Genomic DNA, 25,931 nt, shown 5'->3' on the forward strand with positions numbered 1-25,931 from the left:
TAGCATCTTGCAATGGCTGGTAATAATTCCTTTTAGGCACTCTTATTTTAATAATTCGTTTTAAACATTAACTTCACATATGTTTGCCATAGGAAGAGAAGAACTTTAACACATTTCTGAAGGACTAAAGTTTTGATGTTCCTAGCAGGACCTGAAATACCTACAGCGATAAAAGGCCATCAGGCTGTTGATCACATGTTCAGAAAGCAACAGGCCATTCACAGCAGCAGCATGAATTGAGTAGGAAACTCTGACAGCAGAATCAAGAGGTTTCCAACTCACTTTTCATGAATCAGTCTTTTAGTGTCGTCCCAGGTCGCCTCTAAGCGGTTTATCTCCCTATCCACTTCAGGCGCAAGTGCAACGTCCTTCTGGGCAATTTGTTTTGCTTTGTCTTTCAGCCAGCACAGCTCATGCTCATGGGAGTTTAGTTCATCCTCGAGCTGGTTGAACACTCTCAACCTGGAAATTCAAATGCTGGTTTAGTGTCAATTTCCCGAAGCCGTGGACCAATACTTCCTCTCTCTAACTCTATGAGCTCATGGAGCAGACATTAACACAGCCAGGCTAACTTTCGACACAACAATCAAACTAGTATGTAACAAGTGATAACAAAGTCATTGTGCAAAATGACTACACCTCAGAAAATATTGAAAATCGCCCTTATTTTCAACCTTCCATTGAAATTTTATCTTGCCTTTTTTTTTTTTTTTATAGTACAAGAGTTCTCAAAGAAGGCTAGCGCTATCGGCTAAGTAAGTGAATTCTTTTATTTTCTGCATTATCATAGAAAAATTTTCTAAGCTCTAGGATCCCTATATAATTATATTAATATTATATATAATTATACTTTAGCACCAAAGTTGTTTCATTTAAAATCAAAAGAGCTCTACTAAAGCTTTATGAAAACCCCAAGTTACTGCCTTTAATAAAACATTGGTGTGAGAGAGCAATTCTGATTTCATGTCCCCTAATATATGTGCCTACCCATGTATAATATGTGACCATGCAGAAGGCCACTGGCTCATTTCATCCATGCATTCTGGTGCTGTGCTGTAGAGTGCATACATGCATTCTATGCCCTCACCCATCTTCTCACAAAGTGGCAGCAGGCGGATGTTCCCCTTCTCCACACCTTGCGCATGTAGGTACGAAGTGCTTACAGGATAGGGAGGCTTCCATATAGCCAAGACTGGGTAAACCCAGAAATGCTTTTTAGTGGATTAGAGACCAACAGGGTTCTGGAGCCCAATTTGGGCCTTCATTTGCAGCAGTTTGAGAATATCAACCCCCAACCTACACACATAAACACACACACACACACACACACACACACACACACACACACTGCCCTGTCTGCTTGGCCTGAGCTGAGAGAGGTATGCTATTTTCCACTAATAATGCTTCTGGTAACTCCCTAGATGTGCTACGGGAAATATTTTCTTTCTTTACTTTGAAGGTTAGTTTTACTTTCTCAAACCTTATTCCTTCTTACTAATTTATTTTTAAACCATTCTGATACATATTTATGCCAAATGATATGATAAGGTGCCTTCTGTATTTCTGATGAAAACCACATTCCTGGCTTTGCTTCCTGGCTGGTTCTGATTAGAGCTGCACAAAGGACAGTTGTCTTGGCAGAGACAATAATTTGCATCAACTGTTGACCCAGGCGGAAGCACACTTCAGAGTTTCTCTGCTTTCAAAGCCTAAGCCTGGCTTCAATCTCTTCAACAGTAACAAGGCTTTATTCACCAAGAAAAAAAGAAAGTTTGTAGTGGAGGTTACAGTAGTGAATGAAGATCACTTTCAAATCTATTAAGGGAGCTGGTTCCCAGCTCTTTTGCCTTAGCATTGAACACTCCTGGAAAATCTCCATCTTCATTCGAAGCCTCTTGCCTGCCTCCTGCTTCCTCCAGGCAAAGGGTTAAAGTCAGTGCTGAGAACCATTTTGCCAAGCTCACTGACTTCCCCTTAAGTAATGAACACCGACGTCAGGTGACCACCTGTCTCTCTGCTGGACTCTTTGCAAGGGAGAACCATTCTATCCACTGCCTCAGCTCTACCATTGGTCACTCTCAAACGATAAGCTTGCCAGTCCTGACCAAAGCACTCCTTACCTACCTCTTCAGGGAGGAATTCTCTGATCCCTTTATCATCAGAACCACACATTTCTAGGGATTTTTACCTATATTCATTATGGTTTTTTAAGATTTATTTTTATTTTATGTGTATGTGTAAGTACTTGGATGGATGGATGTGTATGTCTGGTGCCCAGAGAGGCAAGAAGAGTGTGTCACATTCCCTCAATATGGAGTTAAAGTTATAAAGGGTTGTATGGCATCATGTGGGTGCTAAGAGTCAACCCCCACTCCTCAGCAAGATCAGCACATGGTCTTAACTGCTGAGCCATCATCTCTCCAACCCTTCTGCCTGCATTCTTGATAGTAAGAAATTGCTTGCAAGAATAAGATAATAGATACTAGGATGTATGGGCTCTTGTGTAGGTAAGGTCTCAGAGTGTCCATACACTGTCCCTAGGAAGGTCCTTAGGGAAATCAAAGAAATTTTAACAATTTCCAAGTGCACATTTATCTAGAGAGAGAGAGAGAGAGAGAGAGAGAGAGAGAGAGAGAGAGAGAAATGGGAGGAGTGTGTACATCCCTGGGATGGCAGAGACACACACACACACAAAGAGACAGAGCAAAGAGAATGCAAAGTTGCCCACATAGGGCACCATTAAAGCTTTGCAGGAAAATGAACTTCAGAACAAGCAGCAGAGACCAGCATCCATCAGGTTTCTGACCTATGCTGCAGAGCTTGGCGGGTGGGCTCTTTTAGCCGCTCCCTGTCCGTCCTCTCTTCAATGTCTTCAATGCTTCTCAGCAGCTCTTCTCTCTGCTCCTGGAATGCTTCTTTCAATACCAGCAGGGCATCCGCCTCACTCTGCTTGGTTCCCAGAAGGTTCTGGATCCTCTCTACTTCTAAAGAGAGCTGGTCGGTGGTGGCTCTGCAGGACGTCCTTTGCTCGGGGCTCCCACTTTTCAGGTGGCACTGGGCTTTGGTCAGGGTGCCATCCAGACCAATAGCACTGGATTCTAATGTCTTCACGTCTTGAATAGCATCATGAAGGTCCTTTTTGAGGGAGTCAGACTGCTTCTTACTCATGCTTTTGGTGGCTTCCACTGTTTGCCTGAGCTGATGCAGAAGAGTAGACACAGAGGCATGCCTCTGGAGGAATTCTGCTAGCTGGGTCAGAGCCAGCTTCCGCCTCTCCACTACCTGACTGGCCTCTTCAAAGAGCTGGAAGCAGTCGTCCGCCTTGCTCTGCAGTGGGTGAAGGTCCTCAGCTCTACCCAGACTCCTCAGCTGTGCTAAGTGACCTTGAAGATGTTTTACTTCCCCTCTTTTCTTCTCTATTTCTGTGGCATGGTCCTGGAAGGGAAGAGAGGCTCTGAATCTCAGGCACACTACAGTTAGCACAAACAAAAAGGTTTGCAATCTCACTGTAGATAGTGCAGTCAATTGATAGTCTAGCAGTTAGTTAGTTAGTTAGTTAGTTAGTTAGTTAGTTAGTTGTTAGTTAGTTGTATTTCCGTGTGTGTATGCACTTATCCATATGTGTCTTGGCATGCATGTTTACATACATGCATGTCGAACCTAGAGGTCAACATGAAGGGTGTCTCCTTCAATTGCTCTCCTCTTTGTGGTCAGTGAACTTTAAGGTGTCCGATTTGGTGAGACAGGCTGGCTAGCATGCCTCAGTGATCAACTTATCACTGCTTTCCCAGAGCTAGGATTATGAATACATGCTACCCACCATGTCTGTGTGTTTTACATGATCCTGGAGATCAAACTCTGGATCTTGTGCCTGGGTGACATTTTACTGACCAAGCTGTTTCCTCGGCTTGTAGCTTAGTTATTGGAAGTCATCCACAGAGGCTGGAGAGATGCCTCGGTGGTTACAAGTGATTCATGCCCTTCCTGAAGGCTCACAATCAATGCCCTTTCCAGGCCTTGGTGGGCATCTGCATTTCACATGTATAAACCCACATATATGCACGCATATTTACATAATTAAAAATAAATGAAGTATCTTTCAGTTATCTGTAGTGTAGAAGCTTTTGTAAACATTTATATGTGTTCCTATTTTGCTCATGTATGTATGCCTCATAGAACACAACTCTGACCTAATTATTTTCTCATTTATGTTTTATTTGAGACAACTGTATAGGATTTTTGACCAACTCACAACAAACTATAGTTAAAAATCCAGCAGAAGATTTTCATCAGTGTTAACATTGCTCCCCCCACTAAGAAACCATTACTGTTTTAATCTTGACCATGATTCCTTTAAATAGTCCCCAGTTTGGCAGTTAAACAACTTCTCACTCCACACCCCTCATTTGTCCTTAAGAGACTTTTCTCTTGAAAACCCACTAAGTGGGTCCAATCTCCCTGTCCCTTTGAGATGTTAGTTTTTTGAAAGTCTTTGGTTCTGGTCAGTGAATAACCTGAGAGCCAATCCTTTGAAATTGAGTTATTCAGAAAACAGCATCTCAGCCTCTTTGGAGTGCCACAGGTTTCAACCAGTGCCTTCCTCTAAGCTGGTGGTTCTCAACCTTCTAATGCTGCAACACCTTAGTATATAGTTCCTCATGTTGTGGTGACCCTCATAAAATTATTTTCATTTTTACTTCATAACTGTCATTTTTCTACTGTTATATAAATACCTGGTATGCAGGATATCTGATATGTGACCTCTGTGAAAGAGTCATTCGATTTCCCAAAGGGGTCCTGACCTGCAGGTGGAGAATCATTGCTTTAAGCTGTAAAACTGTCTCCTGTTTACTGGAGGTTTACTTTTCCTTTCATAGAGAGGACACAGAGCCAGCATAGAATAAATACTCAGAAACACTAAGAGTTTTATACAGAGTCTATAAGGAAACGCTAGCATTCCAATGCTTGATCGATATCTGATTTTGGATTTTAATAGTACCACAATAGATTTGATTCATAGGTTATGAGTAAGAAGAATATTGATAATTCATGACTGCACCCACTTTTATACTGAGTAAAAAATGAAAAGAAATGAGTCTTTCAAACACTGGAATTTGTGTGTCTTTGGTTTTTGGACCAAAACAAAATGGAAAACTCAAAACTGGAAATCCTTAACATTTTGTGCTACAACTTACAGGGTGGCTTTTTGTTTGTTTGTTTTCTGGAGTTACCCTGATTTACCCAAAGTGGTTTTCGTCTGTTTGATTTACCTGCCCAACACATTGGCTGGATCCCTAAGTTCAATTATTAAGCCATCTTTCATACAAATAAAAAAAAGCCAACATTATTGTCATGTATGTATTTAAGTGTGCTGTTCCTTTGAACTAAAGACTTTTGACAGAATACATTCAAAAGGACGATGCATGGTGAGCAATGTCTTCAGGGGCCTGGGAGAGCCAGAAAAAAAAAAGGCAGAGGGCCTTTTACCTCAGGTGCATTTTGTTTCCTGGGTTGTTTTTAGAAGTGACTTTGTGCCTCCTGTGACAAACATTTATATAAGGCCCAATTTATTTATTTATATAGATAAATTTATATTTATTCTTGTTGCATATCAGATCATTGCTCTAGAACCCAATCTGGTCAGTGTACCCTGAATCTGGATATTGCCTTTCTGCCTTGCTTTCTTGCTTTCTGAGAAACAATCTATGCTACACACAAGGCAATTGTGTTTAAGTTTGTCTGTCCTGAGAAAGTTCTGAGAAAGGGTTACTCTGTTAATATTTAGTATGTGCTTACTGATCTTTATTTGCATGTTTCCTGTCACAACCTTCCTTGGCTCATTGCCTTTGTTACATTCGAGTGTAAAAGTACACAGAAACTGAAGCAAGGCTGTCTACAGCATTAGACTGTAGTCCACCCCATCTTTTCAGGTCCTTAGATCACAGGTTGAGCAAATAAGATCTACCCGGGTCAGTGAAAGGCGACAAACTCTTTTCTAAATGCATCTATTTGCCATCTTGAAAGAATCCATTTTACCTTGTGTCGGGTAAGAGCCACTTGATGGTCCCTTAAATTTATCTCTGAAGTCATTTGCAATTCACTGAGAAACTGCTTAATCCAGACAGAGAAGGAAAACAGCAGTTCATCGAACTGCCTGTGCTCGGCCAGCACGGACTGGAGGAAAAGCATCCTGTTGGGGAGAGTGGGTCTTTCAGTGGCCATGAACAGAACGGTTCCTGCTACACTTTGGGGAAGGAACTTATTTCCTGAGCAAAGTAAAACAGTTATACACAGACAAGCCAGACCTCTGAGTACACTCAAAGCCCCATGCTCTGCCTTTCTCATGGTTTTCCTGGTCTCAGTGAACCACTGTCCACCTGTCCACTGTGATGGCTTGTTCCTTCTCTGGGCTTCCCCACCAAGTCACCCATCAACCACATCTGAGTCGTGCCCATTGATCCAACAGCGTCATCACCACATGCCATGGGGTACCTCTTCATGTGCCTGTCCCACCCAGCTCCAGTCTAAGCCTTCCTTCTTTGCCCAGCTTCCAGAAACACCCCAACCCCCATACCTCCCCACTGCCCACACTAAGGGTGATAGCCAGATGTAATTTATTGGAATAGATAACTCCTGTTCTCTTCTGACGGATGTCATGGATCAATATGAAGCCTGGATTCAAATATATGATGAAGTAGGTATTATCTCTTCCAGAATGAGTCCTTGAACAGCCACATTAAATAAGTTCAAAACATACCATTCACCCTTGTAGTCAAAGGGGCATTATTAGAAGCCCTTCTGTGAAGAACTAACCTTTTGCTGATTATCTGCGGTAAGTCTCCCCAGCGTTCATCCAGCTGTTCCAACTGCAGCTTCATCATCGCCACATCCTCTTTGGAGGCCGCTGAGAAGAGAGCTTCCTTCAGCTGAAGGAGATTGCTGTAGAGCGAGGCCTGGGACACGACTTCATTTTGCAGAGCCTGAAGAATAGAATGCAAGATAGGCCTCAGTCTAACAGGACTGACCCAGAGGATCGCTGGAGGCTGGCTTTGCATGGAAAAGGTCAGAGAGACTTGTCGCTTGGCTTTATCATTGGCTCTAGATCACCTTTGACACATGTTTTTAAATAATAGTAAGGCCTGTAGGAGTTTTCAGTGTTTGGGTATTGGGCCAGGCAAATTTGGAGCTGTGAGTTTTTCTCACATTGAGTAGACAAAGAGAATCAAGGAAAATCTACTGCAAAAGAGATCACTGTACTTCCACTGGAAGTCAAGATGCTATTCCAAACACTGGGAATATGGTGTTGCTCTGTTTAGAGACTTTCTTAGCCCAGACAGAAGAACTTAAGAACTGTTCATTTTATTTCTACATAATACATTGGCTTTATTTTTATTTTTGATGAATTAGGCAATGAGCTTCTTGGGGTTTTCAAGGCCACATAAAACCTTTAGCTCTTACTAACAAGAGAAAGGACAAAGGTGACAGCAGTTAAAATGGTCGCAAATGAGATGACATTTCATAGTAGTGAAGACTCATTAAGCTGTTTTTTTTTTTTTTTTGCTTCCTCTCGAGGTCCCACACAGGATGCAAACAATTCTGCCGGGGCAGGAAGGGATGGAGTACCCGCCTATGGTTGCAAGGAAGACTCCTGGGCAGAGTTGGATTCAATGCTAGGGAGGACACCTGAGAGAAGACATTTGGTAAGCAAGGCCAGGAGGTGAGCTGGATATGAACAATGTAGTCAGGCCTCAGTCCAGAGGGGACTCGACTGACAGTGCAGTGTTCAGACCCTGTGATAGAGGTGTGTGTTCTCTCTTCGTTCTCTCACTGCCTAAACCTTGTTCATGTGTACAGCGTCATTATTCCACGTGGCACCTGGCTCACGGCAGGTACCCAGTCAATATCTTTTGCTTCATTCAATGAACAGGAGGAACAAGGAGACCAACACAAGCCTCACAGAAGCAGAGAGTGGGTATGTGCCTCTCTTTCTGAAACTACCTTTTCACACATGTAAAAGAACCTGAGTCGTGACCCCCTTGTCACTAGGGCAGCCCCGGGCTTTCTGGAAAGCACTTTTAGGGAAGATGAAGAACACTTAAGCATCATAAGTTAGAGGAGGAAAAGACACACCATCCTCCCAAAGTCATGGAGAAAGAAGCCAGAAGGTGAGCAGTAGGTTCAGACGCTACGGGGTAAGACTTCTAGAAACAATATAAAACTAGCAGGCCCCTGCTTTGTTTTCTAGTTACACTGAAGAGTGGTGAAGAAAGTCAAGCTTGTATCTACCATACAATCAATTTCTCTTTAGAAACAAGTTTGCCTGTTGACTTTTCTGGCGCAGCTAGCATCCTCTAAACACGTTATTAATAAACCAAAATAATTCATATTGTCTGCAGCTTCAATAATAAAAGTGGTTTTTTAATTTAAGTTTAGAAAATTCTCAAGGATGTTTTTAGCTACATCATTTTTCTGTCTTCCCACTGGGCCTTCGTCTTTTCTTCCTGTCATTCTTGAATGCAACAGTCACTCTTGATTTCTTTCTACATTCTAGTATTTCTTACAAAAAAAACCCTCACTTCATTTAAAAAAAATCACATACGTTCAAAGGAAGAGCTATTATACTTGCAGCCATAGATATAGCTTATCTATCATTTCTGCATCTCCCCACTCTCCTGGATGCCAGCGACATTCAGCTGAATGATACTCAGATGCTACACAGTGCTATAGAATTCTCTAAGCCACCATGGACACAGGTCAGCACGAAGTTTCCATTGCTATTGTGTCTTTAGTCCAGAGTGCTCTCTTTGTTTCAGTGCATCTTGATGGCAAAGGATGGTTTCCGAATGGTTAAATTTAATTAAGGGAGTTAAAGAGTTTAATCAATAAATTACCTTTAAAATGCAAGCACACAAGACCATTCCATTTCCGTCCTCACCCTGCTTGAACTTGCCTGTATTAACTGCAGTTCACTGTCTACTTTGACTCTGTCTGCAGCAATGTCCTTTTCTGGTGAGCGTGCTATGGCTTCACATCGCTCAAGCCAGGTCAGGAAGGGTGATAGTCCCTTCTCCAACCTAACAAAACAGAGAGAAAAATTGTATGATTTCAACTAAGACACTAGAAGACAAAAATCTCCAGGTCAGCAAGTCCAACATGATCTGTCACAAGTCATGTACACTGGCTGTGGAATTCCTGCATGTCAAAGTGATAAACTTCATTCCTTTGCATGGTAACCCTCACACACGTGTTCTCATATCTGTAAAATATATAAAGATACACATGCTCCCTCTCTACTCTCCGGTCTATGTCTCAATGATACCTCATAGTAGACATGCGAATTCACTCGTCTTATATCTAGGGTGATTATTACCCACCACTTAGAGCAGCAGCTTTCAACCTGTGGGTCATGACCCCTTGGAAAACCTTGATCTCAAAAAATATTTACAATATGACATTATGATTCATAACAGTAGCTAAACTATAGTTAGGAAGTAGCAACAAAAGTGATTTTATGGTTGAGAGTGTTATCACATGAGGAAGTGTGTTAAAGGGTCTCAGTCTTAGGAAGATTGAGAACCACTGACCTAGAAAACAGTTCCTATGCACTCTCCCATCCACCATGGAGAGTAAGCCAAGAGCTGCTCACCTCTGCCAGTGGGCCAGCAGGTCCTCCAGTGCCTTCTGTCTCTCTTTGGCTTTGTGTAGTATCTCCTCATACTGCTGCTGTAGGGCTGCAGTCTCCTGGGTGGAGGACTCTCTGTTTACCACCTTCTGGGCACTGGCCGAGAAAGCAGTAACTGTGCTGCTAAGGGACTCTAGGGCTTGACAGAGATCCTGAGGGGAGAGAGCAGAGAGAACTCATCCTGTCAGTTCTTTTCCTGTAGTCACGAGGGTTATTTAAAATGTATGAACCATTCGTTTCTAGAATTTTCCCTTGAGTATCGCTAACGTGCAGTTGACCTCAGGTAACTGAAATCACACACATCAAGACTATGGCTGAGAGGGACAGCTGGACAATGGCAACAGCAGGAACGAGCGAGGCTTGCTTTTCAGTGAGACTCCTCATGACAAAGGCTTTTCCCTAGGCCACAAAGGCAGCCATGGTACCAAGGAGTGTCCTGCATGGTTTGCAGCAAGACACACTGAATGTGAAGAGAAAGATGCTGCAAGGAGCTAGACCTCCCCAGTTATGATATAAAGCTACGGCAGTGAGATAGCCTACTGGGTAGAAGTGCTTGCCACCAAGCATGACAACTGACTTTGATAACCTTGACCCACATGGTACAGGAGACAACTGATTTCTGTAGGTAACCCTCTGACCTCCATATCACTCCTGGCAACAAGTTCTTATTTATTTATTATGTATTATGTATTATTTATTTATTTTAGAAAAGTCATGACAACTATGTTCAGGGCAAAATTGTGTCTAACACATAACACACTGGGTCGGGGGGCACATGAGACTATATATTTGAACAACCTCAGTCATAATTTGTGAAAATTACTATTCATTATATGCTGACTATATGAAACTTTAAGATCCCAGTTTTCCCTTATGAAACCACATTTAAGGTGCTATTATATCTGCAGAAATATACAAAGATTCATAGCCGAGGGTTTTGGTGCCAGGGGTGATGAAGACACTGGTGCTGGTGATAAAAAAACAGAACAGAGCAGGTGCCGTGTGGTCTGTGTTACACGTGTGGATTTCATCTTTGTGGCTAGAGATGGCTCAGCAGCTAAGACCCTGGCGTGGCCTTCTAAAGCACCCACCACTGGGCAGCTCCCAGGGACTCTGATGCCCACCCTGGCCTCCACTGACATAGCACTGATGTGCCTATACCCATATATACATAGTTAATAATTAATAATAAAAATTAAGTCTTTAAAAATTAATCCTCCTAAAAATCCCAACACATTTTCAATTTATTTCCTTTCTTTAACCATATCAGAAACTCAAGACATAAGAATGACTTGCGTCCAAATGTTTTGTTCTAAAATCTAAATATTAAAAAAATCAGAATGCTGTCTTTTCCCATGTTTCAACATCATCTGAATGTTAGGATAATCAAATTGGATTTTCCTACTTCCTCTCTTTTATATTAAAATGAATAAATAACAGAGAAGCTTCCGTGCTGAACATAGTCAAGCAGCCTAGATGGCATTTCTCTCTCCAGATGTGCAGTTAATCATTTGTTCTCCACTCCCAGCCCCCCTCTTCTATAATAGAGATGTGTGTGTGTGTGTGTGTGTGTGTGTGTGTGTGTGTGCGTGTGTGTGTGTGTGTGTGCGTGTATGCTCACAGAGTAGGGGCAGTGTGTGTTGTTTTGCATAAGAGCCGACATGTTTCCTGTTCGTGCCTCTGTGCATGATTCTCTATGCTTGCGCCTTTCTCTATAAGCTCCCAAGGCTGTCGGCTGCCTTGCTGAAGACCGACAATAAGGAGGAGTAAAGTAGCCTGGTCAAAAGAGCCAGCCCTCAGAAACCTGTTAGGAAGGACATTTAAACATGGCTGTTCGCGTGTAAAATATGATCTGTACACTGTACTTTCCTTCACATTTAATGGTGGTGAAGGGGAAAGGGATTCATTTAGAGCTAATCTGAAAACATCATATATTCTGATGAGAAGAGAATGTATATCTAATATATATGCCCATGTATACAAAATGTATGGGCATGTGTGTGTTTGTGGCATGCAAGTGTGTGTTTGTATGTGTAATTACATGTGTAGTATAAATGTGGAAACTCAAATTTGAGGCTGCCTGTCTTTCTCAATCATTCTTGGCTGATTGAGGCAAGCTCTCTTCTGGACACAGACTAGCTGTTCTGTAGTCTACTTGGCCAGCTTGCCCCTGCGTTCCTGTCTCTGCCTCTGCCCTGATTTTCTGTGGGTGCTTGGGTTTCAACAGATTCTTACTTACTCAATTACTCACTCATCTCCCCAGTCCAGTAAATAGTTTTCTTCATTCCAGTTAATATAAACTATTATATGTGTGTGTGTATGTGTGTATATATATACATATATATATATACATATATATATATATATGAATACTTGGGCATCTTGTAACAACAAATGACTATATTTGAAGCATTTAATTCCCCAACTAACATAAAATATTTCCAACTTTAACTCTTGAAATATTTACTGTTTTCCTTTCAAGTAGGAGTAACCAAATTTTTGAGTGGATAAATATGAAAAAGTACAACAGTACACTCTCACCATATGCTCTTGGAGAACTTTGTATGTCTCTGCAGCTGAGGAACATATTTTAATCGGTTCAGCCAGCCTCTCTGCAAATTCAGACACAGATTGCTGGATCTAAAAAAAAAGGGGTGGGACATAAAAATAATTTAAGATACATATCGAGGGAGAGGAAATTATCGAGAAGACAGCAATCTATCTGTTGGGTATGATTTTATCCCACTCTAAAATCATGCATCTATGGAATCTAAAAATCAATGTATCCTATTTGAAAGAAGTGTTTAGACTTAACCGTAACTCAATGTATAATGACATTTGTATATCTCTTTCCAAAGGTCCCATATAAATAATTTTATACTTAGTAACCATTTGTTGGGTTATTCACATGTGGTCTTTATTTCTCCCTTCTGGAATGTTCACTGCACTTCTATAGAATACTAAATATGTAACTTAAGTTTACTTGGACCAGCTCTTACCTTTCTCAGATTCTCTTCAAACTTTTGCTGTTGTGATAGCTGGCCCAGGATTACCCCTTCCAGGCCTCGTGCATGCTCTTGGAGTTCCTCCCAGTATCTTCTTATCTGTGTCAACTTGGCTTTGATGCGAGCAGACTCTCCCGTGGTAATGAACTGGGCAAAGGACTGAGCTGCCTCTTCCAGCCCTACAACACTCTCGATCTTACCTTCTATTTCTTGAATTGTGACCTGATAGTTAAAACAAGAAAAAGAAGCAAGTCAGCGTGGACTGAACAGGCTCGCCTTCACAGTGCACAGAACCTACAGCAGACACTATGGGAGCAGGTTGCTTCACTGATGTCTAAACATGCTCAGGTGGGGAGCAAGCAGCTGCGAACAGACACTGCTCACTTCCTGACCTCATTCAGAGAGAAGAGATGCATAGAAACACACAAAACACATTGCCTAGCAATGGTGGTTGTGTTGGCTGGATGGCGAGGATAGAGAAAGAGCTACTTCTTGTGGTGAAGTAAGCAAGAAGCTGTGGCTAGGCTCTCACGGTGACTCTGAAGACAGACAAGTATGGTGTTTATCAATCAACTATTTCAGCGGATGTATGGAATTGGCGTGTTTCAGGAACTCACAGAAATAGTAACGCTTGCATGTATTTAGTTTTTCCAAGGGCAATAGGGTACTTATGCTGCATTCACTAAACCCTTTTGCCCTCACCCGTGAAAACAGCCTTTGACGATTTATCATTTGATCCTTAGGCCAGCGGTTTTCCACTATACGACTCCTGAACATACTCAGCCAATCATGGGGAAACAGATACACCTAGTCTAAGAATTTTAGTATCTGACTAATTCTCAAAGAGCCTGGGAACTCATTGCTTTCTTCACTGGCTAGGTAGTCTATAGAAAAATAATGTGTACATATCATCCATTTAATTTGGGAAAGAAAAGATACTTTATATAGTAGTAGCCAATGCAGGAAAAGAACCGAGAGCTACCGAGGCTGTGTGAGCAGCAATGTTGGGTGGGTGGGGTCCCATAGATGGAGTAAACGAAAGTCATTCCTCCAAGGAATCGTGCAAGTCAAACAGAATTATGTAAAGGTATTATATCAAGTTTCAGACGCAAGTAAGTGGAAGACGCTGTTGGGCTAGGACAAATACGTTTGTGACCTCTGTCAAGATGAGACAACTGGAAAGAGCTCATGTCACCTTCAAGCCCACTTGGCGTAACCCTTTCAAATTCTTTTTTTCACATGCCTGGCTATGGCAGAACACCAGCTAGGTTTTGGCTATCTGATCATAGAGTCTCTGCTCCTCTTCCTGTCCTTATCAAACTGTTCTGAAAACAAAATGCTCCTGGGTTCAGAATGTGTATTATTTAATATGTGTTCATGAATTGTCTGCATAATTGCAGCCCGTAACAGGAAGAACCTTAACTAAGAACGAAATGATGCACCCATGTCATCCACTGACTCATGACCACAGCCATCGACTTTGATCCTGAGATTGTGGTAAATAGAATAATATCCCATCGGAGAACAGTGGAAGGTGAGCCTAGGGCTGTGGAGTGACTGTTTGTCAGCATTGACTTGGAAAGACGTACAATGATGGCAGCTGAGTTTGTCTTTGCAGACATGCCAATGCCCCGTTAATTATTGCTGTAAGCTTGATTTAAAGTGAAAAGGGATGTTGAAAATGCATTTTTAACCTTTCTGAGCAGTGTTTGGAATTAGAACGTGAACCTTCTAGATCGAAGGCTGTTGGACTCCACTCCATTGTTGCTTCTGCTGATACATATCTTTCTTTTTTTTTTGCTATTTACATCTACTTAATATATTTCAGATCATTTTGAAGTGCTATTTTGGACGTGTCAAAATGTATTAAATATTTCTAACTTTTCTAATTTTAATCAATTTTACAGCTCAGAAGTGCTATGATAAGACTAAACATTACAGTAAATGAATTACTGAATGAATAAAATAAGTCCTAAAATGTTGGTTTAGTCCCGAAAGGAGAAGCTTTAAGACCGAATGATCTACAAGTGGTGGAATCCTAAGGAAATTTTCTTTTCCTTAGAATTTAGGGAAGATGATTAAGTGAGAGGTTTTTATTAAAATACTTCATAAATTTTATTTTAGGCTTGAGAGCTGCTTTCCTGGACAGGACAGAAGACAGCAGGCCATGTTTGCCACATCCTATGGATCTCCCATTGCACAGGATGAGGAAAAGCAGTAGTCGGCAGGATGACCTATCCCCCTCCCTCCCTGCACATGGTCTGAGTCAGTGTAAAATGTGTCCTCGACTTGGCATTTATTTTATTCTTAATAGAACACAATGGCAAAGGGTTTCCCACTTCAAAAACTAATGAAGAGAACAGCAGAAGGAAGTGGCTGAATCTGAACCTGTGTGGTGTGAAATTGTATAAACCAGAGAGTGTATATTTAAATAGATTGATAAAGTTGAGAGGAGATCATGATGGGAGTCTGGAAGGACTTAGAAGGGAGAGTATCGGGCTGGAGAGATGGCTCAGTGGTTTAGAGCACTGACCGCTCTTCCAGAGGTCCTGAGTTCAAATCCCAGCAACCACATGGTGGCTCACAACCATCTGTAATGGGATCTGATGCCCTCTTCTGGTGTGTATAAAGACAGCTACAGTGTACTCACATACATTAAATAAATAAATTTTAAAAAAAGAAGGGAGAGTATCTGGCAGATACGATCAAAATACATTGTACACATGTAGAAAATTCTTAAAGTGTATGTGCGTGCGAGAGAGAGAGAATGTGTGTGTGTATGTGTGAGTGTGTGAATATGTGAGTGTGTATATGTGTGTTAATGTATGTGTGGGTCTGTGAGTGTGTCTGTGTATGTATGAGTGTGTATGTTTATATTAAGAGAAGGATGATCACTCCAATCACAATTCTTTCAGCCCATACTTTTTCACTGCTCTACTAGAATGGTCAGTGGTAACCCATATACCTAGTTCTTCCATCAGCTGGAAAGCTCATGCATCAGAAAGACTCTGTCCAGGCAGGAAGATCATAAATAAAAAGAATACAGCAACCAATCAGGTCTAACAGCTTTCTGTATAGGAAAAAGAGAGGCAGGGAGGAAGGAAGGAAGGAAGGAAGGGAGGGAGGGAGGGAGGGAGGGAGGGAGGGAGGGAGGGAGGGAGGGAGGGGAGGGGAGGGGAGGGGAGGGGAGGGGAGGGGAAGGGAAGGGAAGGGAAGGGAAGGGAAGGGAAGGGAAGGGAAGGGAAGGGAAGGGAAGGGAAGGGAAGGGAAGGGAAGGGAAGGGAAGGAAAAGAAAAATTCTCTACCTCCCCCCTGTGGTGAGTAAGGGTAAGTTCCATTAATGCAGTTTTAGAAGGTGGAGGTGTTTTTGTTTTTGTTTTTTGTTTTTTTTTTTGTTTGTCTGTTTCTTTTGCAACAGAATCTCACTATGTATCCAGCAGGGCCTGGGACTCACTATGTAGATCAGGCTGGGCTTGAACTTGTGGCCGTCTTCCCACCCTTTCCCTTGTGATTTCTGGGATTAGAGACATGTGCCACCATGCCTGGCTAACACAGCTAATATTTGAGTCTGACATTTGGAATGGTTGTAAAAAAGAACAGTGGTAGATAATGTATACATTTCATGATATATAAATGTATAAACAGTGCACTGCATGGGCATCAAACCAAAATCAAGGAAAAGAATACTGAATGCAACCATAAAAATAGTTTAATGATATTGCACACAATATTGACTTTGGATCTGTAAGTCAGACCATACTAATACACGATTTGATCTATAAACTGTCATCCATCACGACCTCTCAATTTGGCGTTAGTTTAACTTAAAAGAGCCACAGAAGAACGGAAGATTTGTCCTGGGATCAGAGAGCTTTTGGTGATACATATATAAGAAAGATGTTCTTAAAGGAAGAGAGATTAATGGAACGTGGGCGCAGGTCACCTTGATTTGGTTGATCTGCATCTCCATGGCAGAGGCTGACGTTTCCAAGGAACTGAGTTCATTTTCTTTCTCTGTTATCCAGTTGGACAGGGTCTCAAAATTACTGCCAAAATGATCCCACTTGGTTTTCACCATTTCCATGGTTTTAATACTAAAATTAACCAAATTAAGTTAAAATGCAGTATCTCCATAAAGAACAGCAAGACATTTTCCCCCCTACACATCACCCTGTGAAAGGGTTTGAGGATATTTGATTCCTTCAAAGCACGAAATATTTGTGCAGGAAAGCCTACACACTCAAGATGACTTGTCTTTCTGACCCCAGCCTCCCTGTCTCTTCTGGGGACGGGCTTCGGGGAAGGCAGTGCGAGTGCTATGTGGCAGCGTGCACGCTGACTGCAATTGTGCTGGCTCCAAAGGGCATGGGCCAGCGTGGTCCAGCTCTGCATAGGAGCAGCCATCCTCAGAACTTAGAATAGGGAACTCTCCCAGAATGGCTTTTGGGGTTTGGTAGTTCGATCGATTGCCTTTGCTTTCAAGGAGGGGCTCTGATGGAACACTTGACACTAAAATCCTTTGGTAAAGTACATGTTTGTGAATCCAGGTAGAGCCATGGTCTGATCGCAGGCCACAGGGCAGCACCCGCTCTCAACTGCTTTGCGAAGCCTTTGGTTTATAGCCTACAACGATCTCCGCTATTCAAAAATCACCCGATTCCAAAAGACTTTTGTAAACTCTTGTTTGTGAGCTCCCTAACCTTCTGCAGACAACACTGGGTCTCTGCATGCTGACTCTAATCAATAGGGGTTTAGCTCTGGATACATAACCCAGTAAACATGGCTTTCGGTTCAGGAAGAAACTATACAAGTCACTTCAGCATTAAGCTAACTGATGTCCTTGGATGAAGGGAAGGTATACCTGATTATAAAAGGCACTTGATGCCAAGAATAAATAATGACATCAATTTGATTGTCAAATTCAGTAGTGTCACAGACTTAAATCTGTACCCTGTGTTTATCTAATGCACTTAGCAGTGTAAGAAAGGCAAATGCCATCTATCTTATAGTTCGACTTTTTTTTTTTACGTAAGATTTAGCTTCAAATGGATGTTCCAATCCATTTATTAGCAGCCTGCTTTCTGATATAGTCTCAGATTTGCTGTTGACATAGTTTGGTGATGGATATCAAATATAAGGTTGTCAAAATTTAAAGTCAGAATTGACTGCAAATAAAATGTTGATCAAAATTTAAAGTTTAGGCAAATAAAAAATGTTCAATGCAAGGCCCCAAGAGTACTAAAAATAGTTTTCACATCCGGAAACCCCTCTTGCAAGTGCAGTCCTATTACTTGAGAGTCATAGACTAGCATTCAATGTGTCGCTACATAAAAAATGTTGTAATATTATTTTAAAGAATATTGACTATGATATCAAAATCCTGTCTTCTTTAAACTCTATAGAAGGATATCTCCAGGGACCCAAGATAGTATTTATTCTTTTCAGATCAATATTAATGTTTAAAAGCAAGGTAGAGTTTTGCAGGTAATTTCTGGAAGGGTTATACGAATCCGTGGTAGTTTGAATACGGAGGCACTGGGCACATACAAGCTTCGACTCTGAAACATGTACTACACATAGTGTGTGCTTAGACCTAGATCTACGCTGTCAGAAAATCCCACTTCTAACTGGTGGCAGTATAATGAAATAGGAAAAAGGAGAAAAAGTTGCAGGTTAGTTTTTAGACTGCCTCTGTGTTATGTGAAGGCCACAGAAATGAATAGATATGGCTTAGTGATGAATATCCCATTTCAAGATGCAAACACCAAATCCCTCATATCCTTTTGTTATTATGGATACCAGTCCCTGGACTGAGGACACTTTTCTTTTGAACTGAGTTGCTTCCTTGAGACAGTTTGAAACACACAGATGGCAAGTTGAGATTTCCGAAAGACTGGAATAGAAGACACAGGAGACACTATTGGGATTGTATCCCAGAGAGGAAAGTTTAGAAGTTGTGAAGCACATACTCTTCTTCTAGTGTGTCTTCTAGAGTTTTGACCTGCTCCTTGATTGACTTGGCCTGCTGCTGAAGCAGGCGCTTATTCCTGGGCCCCAGTGGCATCTCTGCGGCTTCCTTGACAAGGTTTTCAGCCTGGGTGGCAATACTTTCCGTCCTCTTAGAAAACTCCTAGGGAAAAACAAAACAGAACAACAAAACAAAGATGGAGGAACTGTTAGGTAAGCATTTTACACTCTTGGATGGTGCACCGAGGGTCAACAGCATATTCCACAGAGATCAGCCAAGGTACGCCCATACACTGCTCTTAATGCTAAGACACACTCACATTCTGCAGGCTTGCAGGCTAACTTAGATTGCTTGCTTCAAACATTTCCACTGGTTTTGTAGAATATGTTTTCCACACTTTCCTCATTTGGGCTTATCTTCTGAGCTCTGAGTGCTGAGATTCTGAGAGTCATTAATTTATCTCAGAATATGTTCGTTTTCTACCAGTCAGTTCACAAAATAGTAGTTCTTGATCCTTTAAACATAGGGACAGTAGATCTGTGGGCCAACCAATATATTTGTTTACCTAATAGAGGGGTAGCTTGTCTAACACACTGGGGATTTTCTTATATATTTTTCTCTGTAGGAAGAAGTTATTTGTTCCTTAGGAATAATATAATCTGTCCTTAATGCTGCACAATCTTATTTTATGACTACACTATATAAATATAAATATAAATATAAATATAAATATAAATATAAATATAAATATAAATATAAATATAAATATATATATTTGAGACAGAAGCTCATGTAAGCCAACCAGGTCACTATCTGAAATTGAACACATCCTCCTGCCTCTGCCTCCTGAGCACTGAGTATGTCGGCATGCACTACAATACTAGCTTTACCCATGGAGGACTCCAGCCCAGGGCTTCCTGTGTGCTGGGTGCATACTCTTCCAACTGAGCCATACCCCCAGTTCTAGCAAAACTGTGCTTTAAGAGTCAAGCCTGTGCTACAATTGTGAACCACTTGTTTGCCCACTTTGGTGGGTGACTTTTCAGACTCTCTTGTGTGAGTGTGAAATGTTCATATCACATTTTCCTGGTCGAGGACTCAGCATCCACTAGCAGATTAATTTTTAAGTGTGTTACACTAGCGGGTACTGTTTATCACTTTTACAGCTTGCACACAGACAAAAAAAACTGGTTTATTCCACCTACTGCTTTTCAGCAACTCTGATGTATTTTAATTCAAAAATTTCAATTTGTATGAGGCTCTCCTATGTTCTAGATGCTAATAGATGCTTTTGTCAGGTAAATAATGTTGAATATTAAATTAGAAGAGTTAAATGTTGGTGCCTTGAGAGAAAAAAATTAACGTCTTATTTCTTCTCATGCAAGAAAATCTGACAAGAGCCTTAAATGTTCATCAGGTTCCCTCTTTTTGAAGAGCCAGCCCAGAACTGCTTTGTAAATATTTGTAAAAGGCAACTTGTCATTCAAAACATCTCTCCCAATTATTCTGCAATTCCATATAAGACTATACTTCCAAGGATCAATTTGGAAATCATTATAAGAACCATGAAAGGTGAAATTTCACCAGAATAGCTTCCTGTTTGAAAGACTTAATAGTGTCAGGTGAGCATCACTACTGTGACAGAGAAGCCACCTGAGGCTCAGATAAAGCTAGGCAGAGCTTCCTCATGGCACAGAGATGTACAGCAACCTGAAGTGTGATGCTTGCTGATGTCATAGCACTGAAGCTCTCACGACTGCCTGTGCGCTGCCAGGTGTTGCCGATCCATTTTTAAAGACCATGAATCTCAGTGTTTTAATTCCTCAAATTCCACAAATGCAATAAGAAGTGTCAATCAGTGTTACTGTGCCTATATGCATGCACATACACATGCTATATATGATATATTCATATCTATATACATATAGTATATATATACATACATATAGCATATATAGTGTTTTACCTGAACTAACCACAGGAATTTGCAATGCAGAGGCCTTCAAAGAATGGAGGGGGTTAGTAAAAACAAAATTAAACAAAACCAGAATGGGGTTCACTGCCAAGCCCAGAGAATACGGTATATGACCGGCCATGGACACATTAGGAAAGAACTGGCTCTCACCAGGGAGCACTATAGGTAAAACCAGGGTCTGCTCTTCCTTAGCCAAGCAAGCTTCGGCCTCTCTGAACATTTACGTCCATGCCAGGCCATGTCTGCTGTGAAATCTAACTTGGCCTTGCCATGTGAACATATCCCATACCCACCCTCAGAAGAAGCCAGCGTCCCTTAGCACAACCACCCAAGGGCTGTTGGGTAAAGTAAGGATTAAGAACCGTGCGGAGTTAGCAAGGTGGTCAAAGGGGGCAGAGGTGCTGATTCCGCATGCCTGGGTGACAGTGTCTGTTGGGACATAGCACTTCCATGGCACTGAAAGCACTTTCTAACTCTCCCAGCACGCCACACTTCCATCCTTTCTGATGCTGTATCTGCTTAGACATTCACGTCCCAAGGCACAGCGCTGGCCTTGTGGCCTTCTTAAGAACTCTCTGATGGCACAGTTCCATGTTGCCAGGGGAGTAGCATGTTTGGTTTCGTCACTGGCACCAAGGGCCAGCTGTCTAAGTCCCTCTACCTCCCACTACAGTATTAAAGCATCACGTCTAAGTCTTTCACGTCTGATAGTGCTCCCCCTTCCCGGATCCTCTGTCTGTCCTCCACCTCCAAATGCTTTTACTCGACTGAGCCCTGAATATTACTACCTCCAGAGATCCAACAGTTTATACACACCCTTGTTCAGGAACTGACCCTTTCCCACTTTCGTGAAAATCTTAGTTCTTAAGGTGTAAGTCCCTCTTACACCCTTGTTCCACAGTGCGCTGAAAAGAGCGGCCGTCAATGAACAGCAAGAACTGATGCATTGTGCACTGATCTAATCAGCTGCATACCTTTGTCTGCTCCAGCTCTGACGACAGGCTTTCCAAACTGCTGAAGCTCAGGAAGCGCTCATGGCTGGAACCTGTCTGGAAGAGATATCTGACCACCGTCTCCTTGTTTGTCTCAAACCGCTCCCACTTCCTCAAGCTGACCTAAATTAAAAGTAAATGAGCGACACATCATGCCACATTGCAAATGACCAGACTGGATCCTAGTACACTGCAGCCTTCTCCTTCATGGATTCCCTAAGCTGCTAACTGTAGCCTGTGTGACATCACACAACCACACAGACCAAAGATGATCCTGCTGTCTTTGAAAGCTCGTCCTTCCCACGTCTAGGTCTTCAGATGACTCCCGAGTTCCCCAGCAGAGGTAAAGTCGTGTGCTCCTACAGATGCAGTGAGAACATGTACCTAGGTGACCAGAGGGAACTGACTTGTCGATCACTGGCAAGGAGGGGTGGAGTAGCAAGAGAGAAGAACAGAACTGAGCAAGAGCAATAAGTAGCAAAAACTCAAGATCATTTTTAGGGCAGTGTGTCGTCAGTACCCACAGAACACGATGGCTTAGGTGTCGCTGCTGTATTTCCTGGACATGAGCAATACGGGCAGGTTCGTGGATTCAGACAAATGTTCTTTGCATCTTAGTTCCACTACTGAACTGCCCGTGACATGGGGAAAAGCCACGAATCACTCTTAAGCAGTGTTGTGATTTGAAGGTGAAATGTTTCCCACTGGATTATATGTTTAACACTTGATCCACAGCTGATGGGACAGACTAGGAAGGTTGTGTAAACTTTAGGGGGTGAAGCCCTGCTAGAGGAAGTGGCACACTAGGGGGGCGGGCCTTGAGATTTGGTAACTAGTCCCCACTTCCTGTTCACTCTCTGTTTCCTGACTGTAAACTCGGTGTGACCAGTGAGCCCCTCCCTCTGCTTCCAGGCCTCTCTCACCATGAAGGAATGCAGCCCCTTGAACAGAAGAAGCCCTTCTGCCCTTAAACTGCTTCTTGTTGCGCAATGAGGAAAGCAACTGAGATCCGTGTCTACGTGTGCAAAATACACTATTTACAAGCACCATCTCCAGAAGCTTCTGCTATGACAAAAAATAATCCAGGTAAAGTACTTAAGAAAATGTCACCATCAGCAACAGAAGTGAACCATGGCTCTTGCTGGAGACAGGAAGTCAATCCAGCCTTAGCATAGCTGAGCTAGCTCCTGCTAGCACAGCCCTACCTGGATGCGACGCTCCTGCCTCTCCCGGCTCTGCTCCAGGCCTGTAAGGGTGCTCTCCAGCTTCCGCAGCTCCTCTTGACCTGGGCCTGCCTGCCCACCCTGCTGTCCTTGCTCCATCTGCTGCTGGAGGTCTCTCTTCTTTGCTGATATCATCTTTGTCTTTTGCTGGAAGCAGTTGTTCAATAGATGACCAGTAAATTTGTTTGGTTTTGTTGTTCTGTGTAGCCCTGGCTGTTCTGAAACTTTCTGAGAACTAGGCTGGCCTTTGCCTCTGCTCCCTGAGTACTGAGATTAAATGCATGTACCAGCACCACCAGACTTATACATTTTATTCTTTTTGAAGCTATGCAGGGCTATAAGCATGCTATTATCAGAGGTGTAGAAGGCAAAGCCTTACAAGGTATAGGCTTGAACAGTTTAAACATTAATATCAGGAACTGAGAATAAATCAAAGATGGGTATTACTTAAACATAGCTTATGTTCTGAATGGTCAAGGTGTAAATAATTTGGTTTTAGTATTTTTTAAAGATATTTATTTATTATTTAGTCATTCATTTACTTATTATATAAAGTACAGTGTAGCTGTCTTCAGACACACCAGAAGAGGGCATCAGATCCCATTACAGATGGTTGTGAGCCACCATGTGGTTGCTGGGATTTGAACTCAGGATCTGTAGAAGTGCAGTCAGTGCTCTGAACCACTGAGCCATCCCTCCAGCCCTAGTTTTAGTATTTCAATTGTGTGTGATGTTGAAGAACATTTAAAATATGCAACACTCCAAAAATATTTTGGTAAACAATTGATTTGATGGTCCTCAAGTAATTGTTTTCTATCTTTAAAAAGTCCCACTCCATTTTAATCAACTGTGATGTACAAGTGCAAATATGAAGAATTCTTCATCCTGGGTATATATTTGAATAGTTAATCTGTTGATATAGTTTATATATTTTTATATATAATATTATTATATTATATATATATTTGTATATATACAAATTTATATACTCATATATATACTTATAGGCAAGTATAGCATATATAAGTACACTTATATATAATTAATATATTCCATTTGTGCATATATTTTAATGTCTACCACCAGACTGTCAGAAAGCAACTAAATTAAAATAACTCATTATTGGGAACTAGCGTTGTAGTTCAGTAGAGTTGGAGCTTAATGTTAAGGTCCTGTTTTCAATCTATCACCAAAAAAATAGGCTGATTGTAAATATGTGCATACACACATACAAATATGCATACATACTTATTTGCATACATATATACCCATACATACATTCATACACACGTGTACACATACACACAACTATACATATATTCATATATGCATACATTCATATATAGATACAAATCTATACATGCACACATACATACATACATGCATACATACATACATACATACATACATACATACATACATATAATTCCTTCCTTTTTAGTTGCAACCTTTTGCAAAAGCAAACTCGCCTGAAACATCTGGCATTTCAAGTTACAGTTTTTCAAACTAAAGCGTCTAGGAATTTGTCCTGTTTGTCAGAGAGAGCAGAGCACAGAATTGCCGAGTACTTTGAGCTATCAGACCAGTTCCTTCTCCTTTCCCCTTTTCTCCATCCCCCCATGTCAGAACCTGGTCTTCATCTCTAGGCATCGTGCATATGGCGAACAAAGAGGCCTCTACCTGGTGACGCAGGAGCATCTGCTGCGCCTCAAACAGATTTTCTGTGTCAAGGATGGTCTCAGCCTCATCCTTGCTTTCTTCGGAGCCTGACATCAACCCCTCAAGGGAACTTTTCACAATTTCTTTGTACTGAACGCATTCTCCGAAGTTGCTTAGCATCTTTTCAACCTAAATTGTTATAGAAGAAAAGAAGTAAATCATGTGCTATTTTGCAAAGTTTGTGGAGTATCTTTAAATGGAGCTGAGATGGACAAATTAACATTTCATGCAGCTAAGCTACACAGTGAGATGTTTTAGTACACATTGTGAAATGGCTTCAAGTTTTAATATATTCATTTTTATTTGATGTGAATAAGTGTTTTGCCTGAATGTATTTCCACATTACATGCATACTTCATGCCTGCGGAGGCCAGAGAGGGCATTAGATTTCCGGGAGCTGGAGTTACAGATGGTTGTGTGCTGCCACGGGGGTGCTCAGAACTTAACTCAGCCCTCTGCAAGAGCAGCCGGTGTGCTTAGCCACTGTGCCAGGCTCCAGCTCTCAGAAATGACTTCTCTAAGCTCATTAGCCCTTCGGTTACTTCACACATGCAAATTTTCTTTGGGAGAGACTCAGAGTCTCTTGTCTTAGTTTCAAATATAAGAAATAGCTTTGTTTGTCACGCCATACATTACATCTCGGGAACTCATAACTTCACAGTTTATGCCTTCAATGAAATCACTCCCTTTGAGGTGATGAGATAGTACATATTTTAAATGTATACATAAAATATACCTCAACAGGTAAAACCAGATTCATATATATCTAATTTCTATGACATTGCATAGTTTTAAACCTTATTTAATTGTTGTTTGATGGTACAGCCACTTGGAGGGACTGAAAGATTCATTTCATTGGACAGTATTCTGCACCCCATTAAAGACCTATTCTAAAATTAAGAAGAGAAAAATGTGCATAGCTTGATAGGAAAAGTACGATAATAAAGTTCTTTCTATCTTATACTTCATGTCTTGAGGTCCTTTGATTATAGTCTCCTAAGTACTATCTGGCTGGGAAAATACCTCATACAAAATGTAGAAACCAAATGATTTAAAACCAATAGGGTAGAGAAATCATGAAGAAAATGACAGAACATTTGTTGAAAAGGTCCTTCCAAAACTACCTATCGTTCTATGCTACCTTCCCTCTCACAAACACTTGACCTTTAGATTGCTTCCATCTTGCCTTATTAAGCTTCCTACTCAGACACCAAGTGAGACGAAGCAGCCCTAACAGACATAACGATTAAATACTGCATCCTATAATGGAATAGAGCTCATTCCATTGGAACACATATTAAACTTAGAACGAGTTAGTATTACTGGTTAGCAGCTAATGAAGACTTCTCTGTCTCAGTGCACTTCCA

The 25,931-nt window shown here is 41.5% G+C and overlaps 1 protein-coding gene across 31 annotated transcripts in view; it reads right to left on the reverse strand.

Annotated features, from left to right (window-relative positions):
* Positions 1-25,931, reverse strand: part of Syne1 (spectrin repeat containing nuclear envelope protein 1) — a 471,163-nt gene that overhangs the window by 272,302 nt on the left and 172,930 nt on the right. For all 31 annotated transcript variants that reach the window (XM_063270573.1, XM_063270583.1, XM_063270581.1 and 28 more), the window contains 13 exons: positions 24,526-24,693; positions 22,828-22,992; positions 21,605-21,745; positions 18,657-18,817; positions 16,631-16,781; positions 12,682-12,909; positions 12,224-12,322; positions 9,647-9,834; positions 8,951-9,074; positions 6,814-6,980; positions 6,037-6,190; positions 2,807-3,435; positions 283-462 (listed from right to left, as the gene is read on the reverse strand). In XM_063270573.1, coding sequence (XP_063126643.1) covers positions 283-462; positions 2,807-3,435; positions 6,037-6,190; positions 6,814-6,980; positions 8,951-9,074; positions 9,647-9,834; positions 12,224-12,322; positions 12,682-12,909; positions 16,631-16,781; positions 18,657-18,817; positions 21,605-21,745; positions 22,828-22,992; positions 24,526-24,693 — 2,555 coding nt within the window. The remainder of the gene's footprint in view (positions 1-282; positions 463-2,806; positions 3,436-6,036; positions 6,191-6,813; positions 6,981-8,950; positions 9,075-9,646; positions 9,835-12,223; positions 12,323-12,681; positions 12,910-16,630; positions 16,782-18,656; positions 18,818-21,604; positions 21,746-22,827; positions 22,993-24,525; positions 24,694-25,931) is intronic.

Source organism: Rattus norvegicus, chromosome 1, assembly GCF_036323735.1.
Source record: "Rattus norvegicus strain BN/NHsdMcwi chromosome 1, GRCr8, whole genome shotgun sequence".
Classification (NCBI taxonomy): Eukaryota; Metazoa; Chordata; class Mammalia; order Rodentia; family Muridae; genus Rattus; species Rattus norvegicus.